Source organism: Ptiloglossa arizonensis, chromosome 1 (assembly GCF_051014685.1).
Source record: "Ptiloglossa arizonensis isolate GNS036 chromosome 1, iyPtiAriz1_principal, whole genome shotgun sequence".
NCBI lineage: Eukaryota > Metazoa > Arthropoda > Insecta > Hymenoptera > Colletidae > Ptiloglossa > Ptiloglossa arizonensis.
The window spans coordinates 29,724,310-29,746,755 of record NC_135048.1 but is presented as its reverse complement, the minus strand read 5'-3'; the positions used below and the strand labels follow the sequence as shown (position 1 = coordinate 29,746,755).

Here is a 22,446-nt window from a genome sequence, read left to right as displayed (position 1 = left end):
CATGATAATTGATAATAGAGTAAAATATTTAATTAATAAAACAAGGTGTGCCAAACATGCTGGATTTTTTGAATTTTGTAAAAGACAATTTTAAAGGGAAATATTATATTCTTTATTTTTAGATTATTTATGAGTATCTTATTTAGATTTTACATAATCAAAATAAGTTTTATTATAATTATTGAGGATTAATTATTGTAAGGGAATTTAAGTCGGAATTTTGGATACTCAACCAGCACAGTAACATTGAGCGATCTACCTGTGATAAAACTAGTAAATACAAGGATATTATGGAAGAAATTTGAACGCACGATTGGATACATAAACGTACATTGTCGTGAATACATAATTAAATAGATAAATAGTTTTAAAACCATGATTTTATGCTTTTTGTATTATTTAATTTAAAAAATTAATAAGATAAGACGTAAGAAGTATTACACGTGTTACACGAAATAGTGTATAATATTTAACGACGAAAAAGAAAATAAAAAATTTTTTTGAAAAACATGTTTAAGTATTGTATATTTAATTGTTAATTTCAATTCAACATGTAATATTACGAAAAGTTGATTAATATTTGTGAAATCCTTTATTATAATAAAGAGCACAAAGTGTTTGCAGTATTTGCAACATACAAATGACGGATAATTAAATCGGTGTAACGTCATTGAAGTAATCCCCACTCTACCTTCACGATGTAGCTGCATCAAAAAAGTAGTTATACTTTGAACTGAACCGGATTACGATAAGGTTTGGCGTAAGGTTTGGACCTTCTCAGTGTATTTAGTTTGATTATTGCAACAAAAGATTTTGCTAGCACGATGTCCATTGCAACGAAAGGTACGTAAAAGCTTGTAAATTTATTGTACTGGAATAAAAACTGCTTGTTCAAGTTTTGTAGTTTGTCATTAGCTTATTTTCTTTCACTTTAAATGTTATATGTAATAAATAAACATTTGACGCTTTATTTATAAAATAATTTTCCATTTTTAAATTATGCTTCTTTCAATTAAGTATTCTAATCGATTGAGAGAAAAAAAATGATCAGTTTCATAAAGAAAAATTTGTATAGAAAAACATTCGATATATTTTGGAAACTTCATTTTGTGTAGAAATACAAATAAATATGTACATGATCGTAACTTTTATGACAAAAATATAACTATTTTGTATAAATAAATATATTATACTTATATAATGTATGTATTTAAACAAAGTGGGATTTATACAATATTAATATTTAATAATATATGCATTCAATAACATAGCAAAGTGAAATGACAAATATTTATTTTTTTACTTCATTATATTTATCTTATATTTATGCTAAATTTGACAAGATTGGTTTTTGATCTTTGTACTCAGAATTCTTACAATGATGTCAGTGGTTCTCATTCAATATACGAAGAATAGAAGAGCCATATAAATGATAAATAAGCTACTCATTTGTAGAAAATCGTTAAAATAAATATTAAACTGTATATTAAAACTTATTAGTATCTAAGTTTAATATACTAATATAATATATAAAAGTATTACTTACGTGTACCTTGTATGTTGTAGGTATTTTTATTGTTGCTGCAAAACGTACTCCATTTGGTACGATGGGTGGTGTATTTACCAACAAAAGTGCAACTGATTTATCAGTGGTTGCTGCATCAGCTGCTCTACAATCTGCAGGATTAAAACCTGAAAAAGTAGACAGTGTTATTTTTGGTCATGTATTTGCTGTATGTATATAATTAGCAAATATATATATGTAGTTTTTAAAACAATCAAATATTTTTTTTAATTAATGTTTATGATTGTGTCTTTGAAGCTATCATCAAGCGATGGAGGTTTCTTGGCACGTCACGTTGCATTGAAGTCTGGAGTACCTTTGGATAAGCCAGCTTTTTCAGTTAACAGATTATGTGGTTCTGGATTTCAGTCAATAGTCAATGGTGCACAGGTAAAAATTTGTATAACACTATTCTGTTAGAAAAATTATATAATGTAATTTATTTATGATAAATGTTAATGTTTATAACTTTCAGAATATTTTAACAGGAGAGTCTAAAGTGGTTCTAACAGGAGGTGTAGAAAATATGAGTCAAGCTCCTTTTGTTATAAGAAATGTTCGTTTTGGTACAGTTTTAGGGCAAACGCATGAATTTGAGGATAGTTTATGGCTTGGATTATTAGATACTTACTGCAATTTACCCATGGGTATGACTGCAGAAAAGCTTGGATCTCAATATAGTTTAAAAAGAGAAGAAGTAGATGAATTTGCTCTAAGAAGTCAACAGCTATGGAAAGCTGGTAAACACCTACTACTGTTAAAACCTATATTGTTTACATTAGATATTAAGAATGAGTTTCACTTATTTTAGCCAATGATGCTGGTCGCTTCAAAGAGGAACTTGCACCTGTAACTGTGAGGGTGAAAAAACAAGATGTTGTCGTTGACACAGATGAACATCCACGTCCTCAAACGACTCTTCAAAGTTTAGCTAAATTAGCTCCTGTTTTTAAGAAAGAAGGTTTAGTTACAGCAGGTTCCGCGTCGGTGTGTTAAGTTATACTTTTTTGAAATTAACTGTAGTATGTTATAATTATACTTCGTATTTTCTACATATATCAATATTATGATTTTGCAGGGTGTTTGTGATGGTGCGGGGGCCGTGGTTTTAGCTAGCGAAGAAGCTGTTAAAACAGAAGGACTTACACCATTGGCACGTTTGTTAGGCTATGCAGTTGTAGGTGTAGATCCTAGTATTATGGGAATTGGTCCTGTACCAGCCATTAAACAACTTCTTAAAATCACAAATAAAAGGCTCGATGATATTGAACTTGTAGAGGTAGAAGTTTTGAAAAATGTAATATTTATTCATTTTTTTATGTAAATTAAAATCGTATTTTTTATTCAACTAGATTAACGAAGCTTTTGGAGCTCAGACACTAGCGTGTGTTAAGGATCTCAATTTGGATATTAATAAGTTAAACGTGGATGGTGGTGCTATTGCTCTTGGACATCCATTGGCTGCATCTGGTAGTAGAATTACTGCACACTTAGTACATGAACTTAGGTATGTTGGTAATAGAATCGTTTTTAATATTAATGAAAATACTAACTATAAAAATTTAATGGTTTACAGAAGACGAAAAAATGGAAAATTAGGAATTGGTTCTGCCTGCATTGGTGGAGGTCAAGGAATAGCTGTAATGGTAGAAGCTCTTTAATAATTCATAATCATGAATTGTGATAAAAGATATAAATTGTGCAATTAAAATCAATGAATATCAAGAAATATGTATACTATCAAATAATTGTTCAATTTTATATTTTTGATATATTATACACAATGACAAAAACATTAAAAAAAAATATTTCTATATTTTTATGCGGATATAAATTTTATATTATACTATTTACAATATTAATAAGAATGTAATATGCTTACCTATGTTTACACAAATATAAACTTTTTAATATTTTTCTACGAGAAATTTTTTATACTTCGTAACAAATTCAAGTTTCTGAAGAAGTTTGCAACACTGTAAAAATGGAATACGACATACGCAAAATCTAAAAGATAACGTGAATAAATAAAAAGGAATTTATAACATTATAAGTATATACACTTACTCGAACAAAAGTCTGTAAAGATAATTCCATTATATTTCCCACGGTTAAAATACAAGGCCGTTGGGCCCTTGATATTATGATTTGTATAGCTCGCTTAAAATTTTTAGTATTATGCCACCAATCATTAGAATAGGCAGCAAAAATTATATTCAGGCTCTGTAAATGTGGTTTTTGGGCAGAATTTTATTACTTTGAATGAATAAATATTATAGGACGATTACGTACGTGAAGATATATTTCGTTTCCATGCCAGCAGTATATAAATATTTGGTATGTCATACAGGACATATACATAACCATGCCAAAGAGAACAGACGGAATATAAACTTTCATCTGTGAACGTAATAAATGCAAAGCACAACTTCATACATTGGATAAAAGAGCAATTAATCCATTAAAATATACCTGTGTTATATTGAATGCTATTAAACAGATAATAATACAATTTACTAGAAACTGAAGGAATATTATAGTGCCGAATATACTCTGGATCTCTTTTAAGAAACTGAAAGTATTAGGTAATTTGGTTACAGGTTTAAATAATTAGAATCATGTGCTACAAGCAGATCTTTATTTTTACTTATAGACTCACTCAAATATCATATTACTATGTACGACGCAGAGTTTCAAATCTTCGTACGTTTCATTGCGAGCATGCGCTGTAGATTTGTTGGCATCAAAGGTATCTTTTGAATCGATTGATCGTTTCTCGGTTTCACTATTCATCGAAGCAATGTTCTGGTTTAAAAGCGTTAACTGACAACAAGCAATCGTGATAAAACCTGTTATCAGAGTATCTATCGCCACATTATTGAAACAACTGATAACGCACGTTATTGCTTGATACAAAGAAGTAATCTCAAAAGCTGGCGTAACTGTTACGTTATAGGGATACCATCCTTCTACTGGCAATTGTTTAGATCTTCCTGCAAGTAGATCTGCAATAGGCGTAAAGCTCCAACAAAGTACAGCCGTTCCACCGAGACTCTGATAAGCAATGTGATGAAAAATTCCTTGCCAAGTATAATGCGTCACAATGTACTCGTATTTCACATTGTCGCGGTTAAATATTTTGCTTTTCGTCACGTCTATAAGATCTTGAATACGTTTATGTCGATAAAGAAGAAACATTACCTACATGCAAACATAATACGTGACTAATCGAATATCTATAATTTGATAGATAAATAAATTAATTTATACAAACGAATGGAAAGAAAAAAAAATATTCTGCTATATACTACATATTTGTCACATGTATTTACAATATATAAAAAGTCGATTAATACGAGGAATATTTAAAATCAATTTTTTAAAAAATCAACACTCATTGAAAAATAAAAAAGATTGTTTCGTTGACTTCGCACAAATATTGCTTACTTTAAATTGTGATTCACAAAGCACTTTTCAGATTTCTAATTGCCTGTCATTTTTAAGAGAGGAAGGATGTCTTTAACGTTTTAAATAACAATCGATTTTTTTTTTAATAAAAGTTGTATAAACAATATTAAAAGAACTTTATGAACATAAATATTTAATGCTTTTTAATTGGTATAGCAATTGACCTTCGCGCTTACATATTTACATTTTAGTAACGGGGTGGATCGAGAAGCGTTAAATAAAAATTACCTTACAGACATAGGTAACATTCGTCATGAGAAGAGTTGCACTTGCAACTAGTTTTTCCATATTTCCCCAATTCACGATAAAATATGCCAATTCAGTGATAAGTTGAATCCCTAACAAAAAAATGAAGTTGCAGACAGTGTACAGAATATACAAATGTGAATATTTGACCTGCGTGGGCCACATGCCCATGTAGTAAATCATTGACAGGCTAATTTTCAAATGTTTGTTCGGTGTAATATTTCTCAACCCTGTTTGTTTCGGCGCAAATACCATCCTCTTTTATACGAGCCACTTGGGCCACGATTTTACTGTAGACTTCGATGTTCGACAACGACGATGCAGTCGGACAATTTCGAGTACATCGAATACTTGTTGGCTTTTGTTTTCGTCGCATTATAGGGTTGGAATATGTCAATCCAGAGACCACAAGATTACAGGTAAGATTTTGCGATATAGTAGTCTGTAATCACGTTGTCCGTTTCTCTTGTGTTTCCACTTAATTGAATGCTATTCGATAGGGACAGTTGCATTATGTTAGATTACAGAGGATACATCGCTGTTAATGTTTAACGACAAATCGATACGTGTATCCCAAGATAAATGTTATAAATCGGAGTACAGTCCCACTTATGAATTCCGTTCAGTTAGATGTTCTCGTTTTCGATTCCAACTGCGCAATAAACGTAATAAACCTAAACTCCGTTAAGTTCGAAATTGTATGCTTGTTGTATTTTGCAAACATTTATCGATGTTTCGTTAACAGATATTTGTTCGACTAATCAAAAGTGAAGTATTTATCGATATATGTCACGTGGAATTATTCCGATATTAATTTTGATTAGATGCATCGATTATCGATTATTTCGCATTATAGGGTTAGAATATTTTAATCCAGAGACCACAAGATTACAGATAAGATTTTGCAATATAGTAGTCTATATTCACGTTGTCCGTTTCTCTTGCTTTTCTACTTAATCGTATTTTATCGCGAAATATAAATCAATCTTTCTGCAGCGCTATTGAAGACCAAGGCTTCGGTTTAATTATTGGAGTAATGAGGAGGGAAGAGGAGTTTATCTTAATCGAAAGTTTATACCTCGAAGATAATATACGTAGTGATTCAATATATTGAAAACATAGTTTTTGAGATATATGGATGGGTGTTTGATTCGTACGTATAACATATGTAAAAAATATGAATCGTATACTGTTTATATATGTATTAATAAAAGAAAGTATATTTTTAGTAGAAATTATCATTGTAATTTCCGTCGCTGAAACGCTGACAGTATTTCTTAGATATAACTGAACCCGAGTTTAGTAGACAGACTGTTAGCATAGATAAATTACCAAGCAGAGAGGGGAGCGGCTGGCACGCGTCTGATTGCATATGTGTGCACCAATCATGACAAAACGTAAAATAAATACTAATATATTTTTTTTAATGTATCAAAAATGATAAGTTTTCGATATTTTGGACCTTCAGCATTACAATCCTTGAGGCATAAACTTTCGATTAAGACAAATCTTTCTCTCTTCTAAAACGTAGAGATTAGTGTGCGTACGTGCATAACGGACAAATGGTGGGGATGAAATACTCCGTCACGTTTTCCATCTAATCAGTGTTGCCACTTCTTTCGTAGTTTGCGCAGTATTAGACATAATTCGAAGACCACTTCTTATCACAACATTCGATATTGAGCAGACAGTTCGTGCGTGTGAAGTGTTTAAATATTCAACTAGCTAGAGTCTTGTCGCTCCAAAAAAAAACAGTACCAGTGAATTTAATTCGTTTGTCACCGTAACTCGTAGTAAGTTGCTTCGGTTACCAAACATTTCACGCAATTGCAACTTGTTTACAATTGGAACTATTACGTGCAATTTTATTACATTACTGCAAAATTATGGCACCTACCGTGGTAGTCAGTAAAGATGTCCCTGATATTGAAGTAAGTATCGGTGATGATTCGCTTCTTAAGATCAACTATGGCATATTTTTCGATCTATCTGAAATAAATGCCCGTCTTTAGAATATTATGAACCTGAATCCGAAGATACAGTCATTTGCAAACCTGATTCCTTCGGCGTGTACGAAAGAGAATAAGAAGAAGTGGAAGAGGAACATCTATGAGAAATGCAACGTAAGAGATATCTATGTACAGATATGATTTTCTAATTGACAGCAATTTAGGACTAGTTATTGACTTTTTCGTGAAAGCGGTTGAATGTCTCGAAATTTCTAAATAATTACTGCACTTTTAATTTACGTTCTTGTAATTCTTGTCATTTATGTTTTCAAACCGTATAAAAAAGCTGTACATTTTGGCATCAATTAAATGTGTTTTCTTTTGAGTGAGATACATGTATGCAGTTGTTCATCGACTGTCAATTTTGTTGCTGATTTCAAGATGCTCGGATGCTTAATATTTTAAGTAGTAGCGATCTCAGCGAATCATCTCTTTTTCTCATTTTACTTATATTTTTCGAAACTCGAGAAACGTTATGTTAATTATGTTATGTTAATAATTTAAATATTCCAATTATAACTTCTTCTTAATTGCTTTGTTTTCCCTTTTACCGACAAGGATTTATTTTATCATTTTACATAAAATTGAGCCCCGCCTTCTCTTATCGTATTAATTGCACTTACAACTACGTACAATAAATTTTTTTTGTGCATACTTTTTCAAGGTTTACCCAGGATTTTAAGTGAAACAGCTTAGGTGATTGGTTAGGTGGCGGTGAATGGATCCTTTGTGTTAAAAATGTCTCGTTTATTTACAAAATTTCGAATCTACAGATATGTCCGTCACTGATGAACAATTTCGAGGACATCAAGCACACCACGTTGAGCGAGCGGGGCGCGTTGAAGGAGGCTGCGCGATGTTTGAAGTGCGCGGACGCACCGTGTCAGAAATCATGCCCGACACAGCTGGACATCAAGTCCTTCATTACGTCCATTTCGAATAAGAACTACTACGGGGCGGCGAAGGCGATTCTGTCGGACAATCCGTTGGGTCTTACCTGTGGTATGGTTTGCCCGACCAGCGACCTTTGCGTGGGTGGATGCAACTTGTATGCGACCGAGGAAGGGCCCATAAATATCGGTGGTCTCCAGCAATTCGCCACGGATGTAAGGGATCGATGAGTGCTCGATTAACGCTTCGCGTTGATTTTTACGGCGATTAATACATCGTGCACCAGCGTTTCTTTCCGCGAGGAAAGTTCCATGCGCGACAAATTTTTCGAGGTGATTGCCGAGACGGAAAGGGGGATCACCAAAATCTTTTTAAACGAGAGGCGGTATTAATTTTTTATCATCGAGGTGTAGATTCGATAAGTGCGTGAAATCCAAGCACTTATCATTTTAAACGTTTAACAAAATAACGCTATTTTGATATTTTTCGTTCAAGCCGCATCCCTTTAGTTTCCTCGAGGTAATTTTCCGCTATAACTAATAAAAAAAGACGGTTCGAGTAAATGTTATTCGGTTTAACGAGAGTTACTTTCATAACGGAAGATTGATACCGTCCTCCGTTTTAAAAATTGTTGGGGACACCACTTGCACCCTTAGCAGTCACCTCGATAAAATTTGTTACACGCTCAAAGATTAGCCCCCTGTACTATTTAACTATAGCAAAACTGAAGTCTGAGGAAAAGAACTTGTAACACTTTACTTGGCACACTCTCTGTGTAAACGAAGAATAAATTTGTTGTAGTTCTGCAACCACATGCATTTCAATGTTAACTATCGAAGCCGCTAATAGAGAATTGTCATGTTGAACGAAATCGATAAAGATCCTAACTAGCATTATTTTCATACAGAATCCGTTTTTCTACTTTAATTTTTAGATATTGTCATAACAATTATTGTTTCGCCTCGTAGATTTTCAAGCAGATGAAGATACCACAAACGAGAATACCTGGACAGAGCGTTCCTCACGCTGACACGAAAATTGCGCTACTCGGCTGTGGTCCCGCTTCCTTATCGTGCGCGACGTTCCTCGCCCGTCTTGGTTACGACAACGTTACGATTTTCGAGAAGCAAGACTACATCGGCGGACTGAGCTCCTCGGAGATTCCGCAATATCGACTACCGTACGATGTTATCAATTTCGAAGTGGATCTCGTAAAAGATCTGGGTGTGAAGATTGAATTGGGTAGATCGTTATCTGTGAACGATTTAACGATACAGGTTGATACACCTCTGCTCGAAAGTTATCGGAAACCTGTTAACACGTTGACTGCCACCCGCGATTCCAATGAAATCTCCGTCAGGCCACGAGTGCCACTGCACCAAGCGTGAAAATTTTATCAACAGAACACACGATTTCAGAGAAACATCAGACGCGCGTGCAAACTTTGTTATGCATATAAAAGACGTCGAACGGACCGATCACACGGTTATGGGTGACGCGGCCCGACGCGAAATTTTCTGTCACCCGAATATGGGTGCCGCGGCAGTCAACGTGTTAAAACGTCACAGAGACCTAAAAAACTAATAGAAGTTGTTCAAAGTAATATTTTGTACCGAATCTCACCAACATCGTTAACAAGACTGTCCGACAAATTGAAACTTTTTTTCTGCCTTCCAATAATCAGTGGATGATTCTTGTAGAACTATACTCCCCAAACAAGAATACAGAAGGCGAATTACTGTATCGCACCCAATTTTCAAAAAACAAGAGTTTTTCCAAAAACCTAGTATTTTCGGCAATAATGAGGTATTACATGAAAAGTAAAAACGTTAAAAAGTTCTAATTGGCCCTCAAGAATAGAAGAGAGTTTCTCGAATATACTGGTATACAATTTATTAATTGCGTTTGGTCCTAAATTTACTTTCATTCATCTCGTTGAATGAACATTTTTTTTCAATAATTCAAATTTGTTTCGCATTATTGAGAACATTTGAACGATTATATATATATTTGTTTTCGTTATTAACAATTTCACCGTACAAGTTGTGTTATTTAAATTTTTCACGTTGATTTGACAAATATCTAATATTGAGAAGGTAATAGATTTTTTAATTCAATGTGCCCAAAGATGTTAATAAGTTGCAATTCTCACAGGGTCTCAGAAATTCCGGATACAAAGCCATCTTCTTGGGAATCGGTCTACCGGAACCGAATAGGATATCAATTTTCGAGAACGTTAACGAGGAAATGGGATTCTACACGTCGAAGAGTTTCTTACCGCAGGTGGCTAAGAGCAGCAAGCCAGGGATGTGCGCGTGCAAAAACAACGCGTTGCCTAACTTATACGGAAACGTCATTGTTCTTGGTGCTGGCGATACAGCTTTCGATTGCGCTACCTCTGCCCTGAGATGCGGCGCGAAGAAGGTGTTCGTGGTGTTCAAGAAAGGGTTCACCAACATTCGCGCGGTTCCTGAAGAGGTAGCGATCGGTTAGACGAAATTATATTTATCGTATCATCCAAACATTCATTAATAAGAAAAGGACTTCGAGTGGTCCACTTCGATGGCATAGTATCGAGGATGACCTCACCTCACCTTGGTGATATATATCAAATCATCAAAATCCCTGAATTGTCCCCTAATGTAAATAATTGTCACCGAATCTTTCAAAATTTTATAAACGATGAGCTTCAATTATAATTTGCTTTCGTAGCACAATAGCATGTAGGTTCCTAATGATATGCTCAAAATAATGAATTTCGTCGCTCGATAATTTTAAACATATGTGAAAGTTGCAAATGTTGTGTTCCAAACTTTTGCAGCGCACATGCGAATGTATGTCTATTCCTGTGGATTTCAGTTCGACTTGGCGAGAGAAGAAAAATGCGAGTTCGTTCCTTTTCAATTACCGAAACGAGTGATCACGCGTAATCAAAAGATAGTCGCGATGGAATTCTGTCGAACCGAGGAGAACGAAAACGGTGAGTGGGTGGAAGACGAGGAACAAGTATGCAGACTGAAGGCGGACTTCGTCATATCTGCTTTTGGATCGGGATTACAGAATTCCAACGGTAGAAATCCAAATCGTATTTTCCAAAAACATTAATTTGAACTCGCAACAACGATTGGTTAAAGAACATTTTCTTTTCACAAAGTGATTCGAGCAATGGCACCCGTTAAGATGAACGCGTGGAACTTACCAGAAGTGAATATGGAGACCATGAGCACGTCCGTACCTGGTGTCTTCTGCGGTGGAGATCTCGCAGGTGTTGCGCAAACAACCGTTGAATCTGTGAACGATGGAAAAATGGCCGCCTGGTACATTCACAAATTTATTCAGGTCAGATATTTAAAAATGCAATTCCGTTCTCGTTCGTTGCAACGACGTTTCTCAATACATATTTTGTACTTTACTCGATAGAACTCTCACAACTTGGAAGTGCCTGAGGTACCCCAATTGCCGAAATTCCACACAGCGATCGACGATGTCGATCTGTCCGTGGAAATGTGCGGCTTGAAGTTCGAAAATCCCTTCGGGCTTGCCTCTGCTCCACCTTGCACCACTAGCGCCATGATCAGACGAGCTTTCGAAGCCGGTTGGGGCTTCGCCGTTACGAAAACATTCTGCCTGGACATAGTAAGCGAATTCGTCGACCGTATAAGTATGTCCTCGTGATACAAAGTGTATTATTTAAATGGTAACACATAAATACCTCCGTTATTTATAATTCTATGAAAAAAGACTCTTCGAGACATAGGTGTACAGTTTAAAGGGGCATGCGTAACGATAGTATTATTTTTCCAAGCTTTGATAGTTCCTTGTCGGTTTCGATGTACGAAGATTCTTCAACGTTAACTTTTTTGAACACCATATTCTCGTTTATTCGAATAAACAAATAATAACGTGACTTTTCAGAACCAGATCACCAACGTGTCACCGCGGATAATCAGGGGTACGTCTTCTCGGCACCTTTTCGGCCCGGAGCAAGCCAATTTCTTGAACATCGAATTAATATCCGAGAAAACGCAAGCCTATTGGTGCGAGAGCATCAAGGAATTGAAGGCAGACTTTCCGACTAAGGTTTAAAGATAAATTCCTATCTTCGGAGCTTTTCCGAACAACGATATTACTGATCATCTACGTTCCTTGGTAGATTATTATAGCCAGTATTATGTGCACATACAATAAAGAAGATTGGACGAATCTTGCTAAGGAAGCCGAAACCGCCGGTGCCGATGCCTTGGAATTGAACCTGTCCTGTCCGCATGGTATGGGGGAGGCTGGAATGGGGCTGGCTTGTGGACAAGTACGTTCGTTATAATTCTAAACGCTTTGTCGACGATTTGTTAAGAATCGCTGTAAGTATTGTTGGGTTCAAGGATCCTGAATTGGTGAGGAACATTTCGAGATGGTTACGAGCAGCCGTGAAGATACCATTCTTCGTGAAGCTGACACCAAATATCACTGACATTGTTTCGATAGCTGAAGCAGCTTACGAAGGTAGTCTATTCGTGAACTCGTTGCCAAAGGCTTCGGACAGGTTATCTCCGCAGAAAATAAATCGATATTTAAAAATGGAAAAGTATTTAAAATCCCGATAAGATCCATAGAGATTGTTTTATATTAATTTATCCTCTGCAGAGGAAAGCGTTAAATACAAGGTGGAAAGAAAAAAGGATTCATAACTTTTAAGGTAGATAGTACCAACTTATCAAGTGGAGCAGAGAGGTGTTGATAAATATAGGTGGGAAAACTGACATTTTTGACTCGAACAACAATTTTTTGTTTGTAAATATTAATTTTTCTAACCATGTTTATCAGAATCTTTCCACTCCGTGTGGTAAATACTATCTATCCTAAAAGTTACGAATTCTTTTTTCTTTCCGTTCTGTGTATTAAATTAGTTCGTGAAAGAGCAACTCCAACGCGATAATAATCAGATTTTATTATATATTCGATGATCGTGTATATTCAATGGTCTTTCGCAAGACGATATTCGATACTTTCCTTCGCGGAAGATAAATATCTAATTATAGCTTATTTAAAATACCAGTGAAAAAAAAGAGAATCAGAGGAATGTGATAAAACTTTACTAATCATTCTTAGAAGCCACGTATCTTAATAGTATTATCAGTTAATAATATAATTATTCCTAATGTTATAGGTCAAGCTGACGGAGTGTCTGCCATAAACACCGTGCAAGGTTTTACGGGTCTGCACGCCGATGGAACACCTTCGCCAGCCGTTGGTGATTCCATGGTCTATGGGGGTGTGTCGGGTAACGCGATAAGGTCACAAGCTCTACGAGCGGTTTCCTCTATCGCGAAAAAGCTCCCCGGATTCGCTATACTCGGTATCGGCGGCATTGATTCTGCGGACGTTGCTCTTCAGTTCCTTCATTGCGGGGCCTCGGTTTTGCAGGTGAACTTGAACGATTTACAGTAACGTCTTCGCGAGTTCTCCGCATTCGCATTATGTTTCACATTGAATTATTCTCAAACGTTGACAAATAGGTCGGCAGCGCAATACAGAATCAAGATTTCACCTTGATCGACGATTACCTAACTGGCTTGAAAGCTTTGCTGTACTTAAAGAGCCTGAAGCAGGTGAAAGACTGGGACGGACAGAGTCCGCCGACCTTCAAGCACCAAAAGGGAAAACCGATCTCCTTGCAACACGCTCTTGGCAAGGTATTCGATGCTGAGCGATACGCATCGTTGCGTGATAGTAACAATCGGTTTACATTACAGAATATACCGTACTTCGGCGAATACCAGAAGCTTCGGGAACAGAAGATAGCGGAAATCAACGCGAACTTGGATCCACTCGACAAGCCAATCGAGGTTACAAAGCCAGCGCTAAAACCGCTCGCACCTGTACCGATGATAAAAAACATTATCGGCAAGGGTGTGAAACATATCGTAACATTCAAGGACCTGGACGTTACGCAACAAGTGGTAGCATTAATTGACGACGTATGTCCTGATCGTCTTCGAATAACGTTACTCCGAGTTTCGTTCGTTTCTCGTCGTTGTACGTTGATTCTTAACCGGTCTTTTCTCTGTTTAGGATATGTGTATAAATTGTGGCAAGTGTTACATGGCGTGCAACGATTCCGGTTACCAAGCGATCCATTTTGACAGCGAAACTCACATTCCAAAGGTGACCGACGACTGCACCGGTTGCGCACTTTGCCTATCGGTGTGTCCCATTATCGATTGCATTACGTAAGTTCCCTACCTCTTTCACGCTCAATCGTTCAAGATCGAGTTTTAAGAATTCTATACTGTTTCGTTTCAGCATGGCGCCTAAAAAAATACCCCACGTTATTAAGAGAGGAATACGACCTTCCGTAAAAATCGAACACGATTTTATATAAAAAGAGTAGACAATGTTTCTTTTGCTATTATTTGATTATATTACCTGCCACAAGAATTATTATCAGTTTTATTCAATTTTCATTTTGTTTACATACGCATCACAAAATGTATATATTGTAAAAACAATGAAAGATAGTTAACGGAATAATTGTTTTTATTTACAATTTTGTTTTCATCGATACTGAGAACGTGTTAATATATTATTAATATATTATATGTTAATTTATCGGGGCAACTAAATGACGATAAAATCCGGATTATCGAACCATTCCAATCGTTTCGATTCATTATGTTTGTATTCATATTCCGAGCACTTGTCGTCTATTAATCGTCGCCTGGAATTCAATTCGAATTGTACACCTGTTACAAAGAACACGAACGATTATTAAGAAAATACATCATACCCTGCGTATTTTCTGCAACCCGCGGTGGGATAAGACTCTCTAAAGCATTGCGGCCTTAAAACGTTGAAATACGTGAACCCGATTTTGGTAGCTACAAAGCTGCGGGCTCCCTTCAAACAATCGTAGAACTCTTTATCGCAGCTGCAGTGTGACCTGTTTGTAAATTATATAAGAATATTGCTTTAGTTTCCAGTCGACAATGATTTTGAATATGTAAAACGTTGTTTCGACACTAGAACTACCGATAGACTTCGGTATATTAAGCTTTTTCTCATATGTGTCTCAGGAAAAACGATGATTCTAAAAAAGAGGAACTTATGAAATTGTTTACACGTATAAAATAGAAAAAGTCCTGAGGTCTTTTGAAAATATACTGTAGAATTTAAAGTAAATTTCTTTGTAAATGCAGTTGAAACCAGTGATTTTTACTGGTTGGTAAATCTAGTGTTAATGTCTACTTCATCGTTGTGAAAATATTGTTCGCAAATATCTCGTGAAAATACCATTGTTCATAAATACCTCGTGAAAATACCATTGTTCACAAATACCTCGCGAAAATACCATTGTTCACAAATAACTCGCGAAAATACCATTGTTCACAAATACCTCGCGAAAATACCATTGTTCACAAATACCCCGCGAAAATACCATTGTTCACAAATACCTCGTGAAAATACCATTGTTCACAAGACCGCCTCGGGTTCCTTGCGCTGGAATCCACTGCGAGCAAGAATCGTGAGCTTTGCAACAGGCGTCCGTCCTTTTAAACAAACCGAAATTACTGTTCTTCGAGGATGCATCACCGTCGCCGCACCAATATGTTCCTACGATTAAAAAGAACAGCGAGTTGTAGCCAATATAAAAAATGCAACGCGATGTAATATCGCTCTATCGTGATCGCGCTTTTATAGTTCAACGTATTGTACACTTAATCAAAGGAAAAGAGCGTGCGGCTCTTCGTTGCGAAAATCTCGAAATTTACGAAACACGCGTCGTTTACCTGGATAAATTGCCTTGATTCTGAACTTAAACGGATTCAGCACATCCCCGATCGTTGGTTTCTTTACGATTGTATTATTCGGCTGCGGCAGGAAAGACGTCAGTGACCTCAAGTCGTTTTTAAGAGCTTCGACCCCTTGCTCGAACTTTCGTCCAGATCTTATCAATAGCCGAATTGTTTCCTCGGCCGGGCTGACATAAGTTTCTCTTGGTTTCTCCGATTCGGATTCTTCCGTCGCTCCAAATCCAAAGATCGAAGAAACCAGTATGAGAACCAGAAGTGTCTTTATCCAAGTCATTATATTACTGCGCATAAAATAACTCGATTATAAAATTATTCTAAGAGTCGTTTATTTTTGCATAATTTAGTTTTTATGAGCTTTCCGTGACTTATCAGAACAAAAGTGTCAAAGGTCTTAAACACATAAGGTCTTATGAGAGTAATAAAACTTTGAAAGTTGATGTATTTAGAAACGGAAACGGAAACAATTTCTTTTGATGAAGGATATCGATACCTTGGTGCGATGCTGATGGTACGTTCCTTTGAACAACACCACGACTACTCGTTTCATCGCCATTCCGCGATGTTTTATTCGTTTAAACCTGCTCATCATACGCAGAAATTAAACACACAATTATTCGACATCTGGTTAATTGATCTACAAAACAATGCTAACTGATCGTAAAATTAATAATAGGTATAATTAAACATCTGCATTTTATTGTTCGTCATATAACAGTATTGACAATTTTTAGATGTTACGAAATACACTTGACGCGTTTCAACGTTTTCCAGCGTGATCTATGGAAAAAACTTAAATCAAAGATGGTCGTACCAAGTTACACAATGAAATACGAATTTATTTTGTAAAAAAGTTGCAAGCAACGTAATATACACACATCAGAGTAATAACACCATAGTTATAATCCGCTTCGTCAGAAATTTGGAAAACGATCTTTGACACTTTCTCAAATTTAAAACATGTTCGCCATACACTTCACAAATGTTTTTAACCGTATCCGTAGTTGAACTACCTTTTTTAAATTCGTATAGCATACAATGCCGCAAATGAAGTTCGCACACGCTCATTTTTAAATTTTTTTTCAAGTGAAAAATGTCGATCAAACTGCTTCGAATGCAACCGATAGACTGTCGAGAGAGCACTCTTTAGGCTACATAGAAAGAAGTTTCTATAAACACATTGCCGAGATGCGATTCAAGTGTTTATTTAAAGTACGGTAAGAGACGACATTATTTATGGATGACCTAATATTTGGGAGCAAGCATAAACGACATCGACTTGTCAAAGATTTGAGAAATGTACATAAGACGAAAGATATATCTATACGGTTTAAGTTTCGTCGCTTAGGGACTGACTCGTATTCCATCCGTCTTCCGTAACGCAATCATCTGTGTCCGGTGTTTGTTCATCTTGTATGGCACGCCGCTTTTGAAGTCTCGCGCATCGTGGGCAACAATGATTTCGTTTTGACCAGCACATACGGTGATAAACAGCTGTACATTGATGGCAAGATACAGAGTTTGTATCCCATGGATATATAATTTCGTCGTTACCACATAATTCGCACAAGTGACCTCTATAAACGTAATTAGAATTCAATGACTAAATTTAAAAGCCTTGGAGTACACTTCGCCCGTTGAAGTTTACCTTGCTTTACACAATTGACATTGTTCTGTGATGTGAGCATGCATAGTGTCGTATACGGCACGAATTTCTTCCTGAAGAGTTCCATTGTTAAGATCAAGGATATCTTTGATGGAATAATTCTCCGAGTTTTCGATCAAGTGAGTACGGATTCCAATTTTCCATGGCAGTCCTTGATTACTTGCTTCCGGGCACAGAACCAAATAGTGCTTCATCATCTGCATTTCTTCTCGTATCCTCTGTTCACAATTAATCTTGAGTTCGTAACTTAATTTCTTTCTTCAATTATGGAGATGCGATATATCCCACCTTCACTAAAGACAGGTCTGGAACTAAAGTGAATAATTTTGGGTTTAATTCTTCTAATGATAAAACGGAACGTTCCTCTAAAAGACTTAAAAGTTGCGCTGCGGCACGAGAGACGAGTCGCGGTTGCATATCCCAATTTCTAATTACTCTTGCAGGGATTACCATTGCTGTATTCCAATGGCATCTTTGACAGTAATATAATCCACTGTAGTCGCAAAGTCGTGGCTCGAACCATGCATCTGTATTTGTGAATTATATTTTACATTGTAAAAAATAGAAATGAACAAAACTAGTTTTTAATTTCAGAAACATATTTTTTAAATTTTGTTTTTGTTTTACATGTGTTACCTGTATTCGTGAAAGAACTTCCAAAACAAGATAAGGATAATCCTTTCGAGAAAGCTTGTAATGAAAATATAATTTAATCACGTAATAGAAAATATTACTTGTACAAATAGTTAAGTATTATCAAATAATAAAAGCATATATAATTGTGTGTCAATGTTATTGTGTTTGCAGAAATTTTAGCACGAAGAACTTGTTTTAATTTAATTATACTTACTAAATGTTATTTTTACTTTACATTCAGCACACCGATAACCCTGATTTGATAAGCCTTGTTCAGGACAAATATCTTTTGTGTAAGTGTAACCACCTGCTTCACTGGCTACTACATGGACACACACTCTGCATATACTATTTAAACATTTCCAGTGGCAACAAAATTTGCAATCTATGAAAATGCAGTTGAAATGCAATACATATTTGAATAAAATGAATAATATGTAACAAAAAAAAATCTCACCATTGCACATATACCATGATTGAAGCATAGTCCAAATTGCTCCGCTGCAATGATCACAATACACAGGTCTAGGAACAGTTATAAGATATTTCTGTGGTACCAAATGATGTCCTAGAGTTACTTGTGTTTCGAGCAAATTTGGTTCCGAGGTTTCTCGTAGTTCTTGCACTCTCAAACGTAATTCGATTAAACGTCTAACGAGCCACTTCCGTTCATTTGAACATTCTGCACTTTCCAATACCATTTCTTTACACTTTTCGACCATTTCTTTAAGATCCTCTTCGGATACCTCCTGGAATACGATATATTATATGTATGGAATAAGCAATTATATAAAAAATACTTAAGAACTTATTTTGTACCTTGGATAATGAAAGTATAGTTTCTACTGATCTTAAACTGAAAGGTATTATGCTTCTGCTATCTGAACTATCATCTGCTTCTCCTGTCATAAAATCAGATGATGAGGAAGGTGTTGATAACGCTGTGCCAGAGCCATCAACTTCCCTTCTTAGTTCATAATTACAATCTTGTATCTTGTTTACATCATCTTTTATGTCTACCATTTTTTATAGATAATACAGTTTATTAACTGTGTTTATTAATCGTTATAAAATATTTTCTTATTTCACTCTTTGAAAGAATATATGAATACTATACTCTTAATATTGCCAAATGTACTTGGTTATGTACCAAGAACAGTGTCTCAGTATTGTCATTAATTTTAAATTATTAAACTATTGACAATGATTGTTGTATTATTTTATAATTCTCAAAAGGTGATACTTTCTAAACACATTTTGCTGATACCTGTTTAAAACTATAAAATATTTAAAACAAATAGGAACAGAGTATTCATTTTCTTCTTTTTCAAACTAATGGTTACCACCACATCGATGCATGTAACTCCATCAGTATGTTACATTATATAAACAATATTCTTTTAATGTAGTTACACAGCAAATTCCATTTCACACACTCTTGGAAAAAAAATATATCAAAGTAGGTCTTTCATGATAAAACTTGAGAATCACTGGTACTGTCACGCAAGTGTCAGATGCGTATTGACTATTGCCATTTAATTGTGTAGACTTGTTTACTTCTAAAGCTTATCAAGAATATTATAAACATCATTTTGCTACGAATTAAATAGTTTTACTACATGTTTAAGAATATGAAAATAAATAATCATGTCGATCGATTCATTTTATATTGATCTTCAATATGAATATTATGAATGAAGTGTCATAACCTTAATATATATTGGAGATTTAATATTTAACTTATTTACTTTATTTACCATAAAAACGTAGGTAATAAATCTTCTATAATAGAAGATATATTTAAATTCAATAAAAAACATTTTGTATAATTTTGTGTATTAAAAAAATTACAGATAATCTACAATCATGAACACAAAAAAAATTATAACTTTCGGGAAAATTAGTAAAGATTTAAATCGAGAACAGTCTCAAAATACAGAAGCTGTTAGTTCTGGATTTGGGACATTTGATAAAAAATCATTAGAGATAAATGTAACAAAAATGAACGAGATTAAACCAGAAGATGAAGAAGAAACTCAAAATTTAAAACAAGTTATGGGCATAACAGGCTTTGGAAAAAAAGCTAAAGCTTTTGATGTGCAAGAAATGTTGGAAAACATTACAAAAACTATCAATAGTAATAAAGCTATTGCCATTGGAAAAGAGACAAAAACTTTAGAAGTTATTGACAATCTTTTAGAAGAAGAAGCTGAAAGTTTTGACAATGATAGTAACCAAGAAAATGATAATAACGACGAAGATGAAGATTTAATTGGGCCTCCAATACCACCTGATCTTGAAAATTCAGCAGACATAGGGAAAACTTCAAAGTCAAAAGATAACAAAGATGATAGTGATGAGGACGACGAAGAGTCTGATACGGATGAAACACAATTGAAAGATAAAATTCCATGCAGTCACGAAGTTACAATGACTCATGGAACAAAAGCAGTAACTGCTATTGCAGCAGATCCTTCTGGAGCAAGATTGGCTTCAGGTTCTATCGATTACGATGTGTGTTTCTGGGACTTTGCTGGTATGGATTCATCCATGAGAAGTTTTAGAACTTTACAACCTTGCGAGAATCATCCTATCAAATGTTTACAATATTCTATGACTGGTGATGTTATATTAGTCATATCGGGTACTGCGCAAGCAAAAGTTTTAGATCGAGATGGGTTTGAGAAATGTGAAACTGTCAAGGGTGATCAATATATTACAGATATGGCACGTACAAAAGGTCATACAGCTGGATTAAATAGCGGCTGTTGGCATCCATTTACAAAAGAGGAGTATCTCACCTGTTCACAAGATAGTACATGTAGAATATGGATCTTATACAGACCACGTGCTCATAAACATTTAATAAAGTGCAGAGCACAAAATGGAGTCAAAACTATACCAACTACTTGTGGCTATAGTCGAGAAGGTAATGTAGTTGCTTGTGGTTGTATAGATGGTTCCATACAAATGTGGGATCATAGAAAAAACTTTGTTAATCCGTCATTGATTCAGAGAAATGCACATGCACAAGGTGCTGAAATATCAAGTTTAAATTTCTCCTATCTTGGACAAATGCTTGCAACTAGGAGTTGCGATGATTCGTTGAAACTTTGGGACTTAAGAGCATTTAAATCACCAGTCTTTGAGGCTAAAAATTTATATTCGCGATACGATACAACCGATTGCATGTTTAATCCAGATGATTCGATTCTTATCACAGGAGAGTCCTTGAATAAAGGTCAAACTACTGGTAGAGTTTTATTTTACGATACAAAAACTTTTGATGTAGTTAACGAAATAAGTGTAACAAATTCACACGTTATCAAAACATTATGGCACCCAAAATTGAATCAGATATTCGTTGGTTGCGGAAATGGTATAGTTAAAGTATACTATGATTCAAAAAAGAGTTTGAGAGGTGCAAAATTATGTGTTGTAAAGTCACATCTTAAACAGAAGCATATAGAAGTAATGTCAACTCAGCAGATTATAACACCACATGCACTTCCATTGTTTAGACAAGATAGGCCTAAATCGGTTCGCAAACAAATGGAAAAAGATCGCCTGGATCCCGTTAAATCGAGAAGACCAGATTTACCAATTACTTCCGGACAAGGTGGAAGAGTTGCTTCTTCCGGAGGCACGCTTAGTTCTTATGTAATACGAAATTTGGGATTAAGTAAAAGAATAGAAGATGACCAAGATCCTAGAGAAGCTATTTTGAAGTATGCAAAAGTAGCAGAAGAAAATCCATATTGGATTGCACCAGCATATAAAAAAACACAACCGCAAACAATTTTTCAAACGGATGATCCAGACGGAGCGCCAAACGCAAAAAAACAAAAAACTTAAAGAATACATATTATGTTATATAAACTTTTATGTTATTGCCTGATATGTAACAATTTTTTTTATGTATATAATATATAAATACTACTAGATAGAAGGAAATAAAAATTATTGGATTAAAAGAACTAAAGAAAAAAAATGTAATGATTATTGATAAAAGAATTATAGGAGCGACAATAATTAATATTACGCTCTTCATATTTTACTAGAAAATTAAAAATGGTTTTGTATTACACAAGGTACATTATATTGAAGAAAAAATAAGTTTTAAATTTATTAGATATTCTGTTAAAAGAAAATAAATTCTTC

General features: G+C 35.0%; 6 protein-coding genes across 11 annotated transcripts; 3 read left to right on the top strand and 3 right to left on the bottom strand.

Moving 5' to 3' along the window:
* Positions 1-707: 707 nt before the first annotated feature.
* Positions 708-3,477, top strand: Yip2 (yippee interacting protein 2). The gene is made up of 8 exons (XM_076313529.1): positions 708-843; positions 1,567-1,733; positions 1,823-1,954; positions 2,040-2,304; positions 2,376-2,551; positions 2,643-2,843; positions 2,917-3,071; positions 3,141-3,477. Exons 1-8 carry the CDS (start codon positions 825-827, stop codon positions 3,223-3,225), a joined length of 1,200 nt encoding a protein of 399 aa, XP_076169644.1. The 5' UTR covers positions 708-824; the 3' UTR covers positions 3,226-3,477.
* Positions 1,444-6,423, bottom strand: LOC143147847 (odorant receptor Or2). Its single transcript, XM_076313516.1, has 6 exons — positions 5,261-6,423; positions 4,224-4,765; positions 4,037-4,136; positions 3,857-3,964; positions 3,632-3,787; positions 1,444-3,540 (listed from the first exon to the last, which is right to left on the bottom strand). Exons 1-6 carry the CDS (start codon positions 5,531-5,533, stop codon positions 3,472-3,474), a joined length of 1,248 nt encoding a protein of 415 aa, XP_076169631.1. The 5' UTR covers positions 5,534-6,423; the 3' UTR covers positions 1,444-3,471.
* Positions 6,424-6,878: 455 nt separating this feature from the next.
* Positions 6,879-18,226, top strand: Su(r) (dihydropyrimidine dehydrogenase su(r)). 2 transcript variants are annotated; one of them, XM_076313438.1, is made up of 16 exons: positions 6,882-7,209; positions 7,291-7,401; positions 8,061-8,393; positions 9,147-9,455; positions 10,333-10,656; positions 11,038-11,248; positions 11,333-11,517; positions 11,599-11,814; positions 12,094-12,258; positions 12,332-12,484; positions 12,558-12,678; positions 13,343-13,599; positions 13,692-13,868; positions 13,929-14,153; positions 14,248-14,405; positions 14,479-18,221. In XM_076313438.1, the coding sequence occupies exons 1-16, from the start codon at positions 7,165-7,167 to the stop codon at positions 14,555-14,557; spliced, it is 3,069 nt and encodes a 1,022-aa protein (XP_076169553.1). In that variant the 5' UTR covers positions 6,882-7,164; the 3' UTR covers positions 14,558-18,221. The 2 variants fall into 2 exon arrangements, with proteins under 2 accessions (XP_076169544.1, XP_076169553.1); XM_076313429.1 differs by having other exon boundaries at positions 6,879-7,209; positions 13,692-14,153; positions 14,479-18,226.
* On the bottom strand, positions 14,573-16,564 carry LOC143147855 (phospholipase A2-like). Its single transcript, XM_076313541.1, has 5 exons — positions 16,477-16,564; positions 15,963-16,267; positions 15,627-15,786; positions 14,963-15,115; positions 14,573-14,893 (listed from the first exon to the last, which is right to left on the bottom strand). The coding sequence occupies exons 2-5, from the start codon at positions 16,258-16,260 to the stop codon at positions 14,794-14,796; spliced, it is 711 nt and encodes a 236-aa protein (XP_076169656.1). The 5' UTR covers positions 16,261-16,267; positions 16,477-16,564; the 3' UTR covers positions 14,573-14,793.
* Positions 16,661-19,825, bottom strand: Def8 (differentially expressed in FDCP 8 homolog). 4 transcript variants are annotated; one of them, XM_076313476.1, is made up of 8 exons: positions 19,629-19,825; positions 19,105-19,301; positions 18,743-19,034; positions 18,500-18,670; positions 18,286-18,339; positions 17,938-18,176; positions 17,632-17,867; positions 16,661-17,560 (listed from the first exon to the last, which is right to left on the bottom strand). In XM_076313476.1, the coding sequence occupies exons 1-8, from the start codon at positions 19,642-19,644 to the stop codon at positions 17,314-17,316; spliced, it is 1,452 nt and encodes a 483-aa protein (XP_076169591.1). In that variant the 5' UTR covers positions 19,645-19,825; the 3' UTR covers positions 16,661-17,313. The 4 variants fall into 4 exon arrangements, with proteins under 4 accessions (XP_076169591.1, XP_076169610.1, XP_076169618.1 ...); XM_076313495.1 differs by having other exon boundaries at positions 19,105-19,187; positions 19,629-19,824; XM_076313503.1 differs by lacking the exon at positions 18,286-18,339 and having other exon boundaries at positions 17,938-17,960.
* Positions 19,776-22,261, top strand: LOC143147822 (gastrulation defective protein 1 homolog). Of its 2 annotated transcripts, none has more exons than XM_076313451.1 (2): positions 19,776-20,051; positions 20,139-22,261. In XM_076313451.1, exon 2 carries the CDS (start codon positions 20,152-20,154, stop codon positions 22,138-22,140), a length of 1,989 nt encoding a protein of 662 aa, XP_076169566.1. In that variant the 5' UTR covers positions 19,776-20,051; positions 20,139-20,151; the 3' UTR covers positions 22,141-22,261. The 2 variants fall into 2 exon arrangements, with proteins under 2 accessions (XP_076169566.1, XP_076169576.1); XM_076313461.1 differs by having other exon boundaries at positions 19,776-20,055.
* The last annotated feature ends 185 nt before the right edge of the window (positions 22,262-22,446 follow it).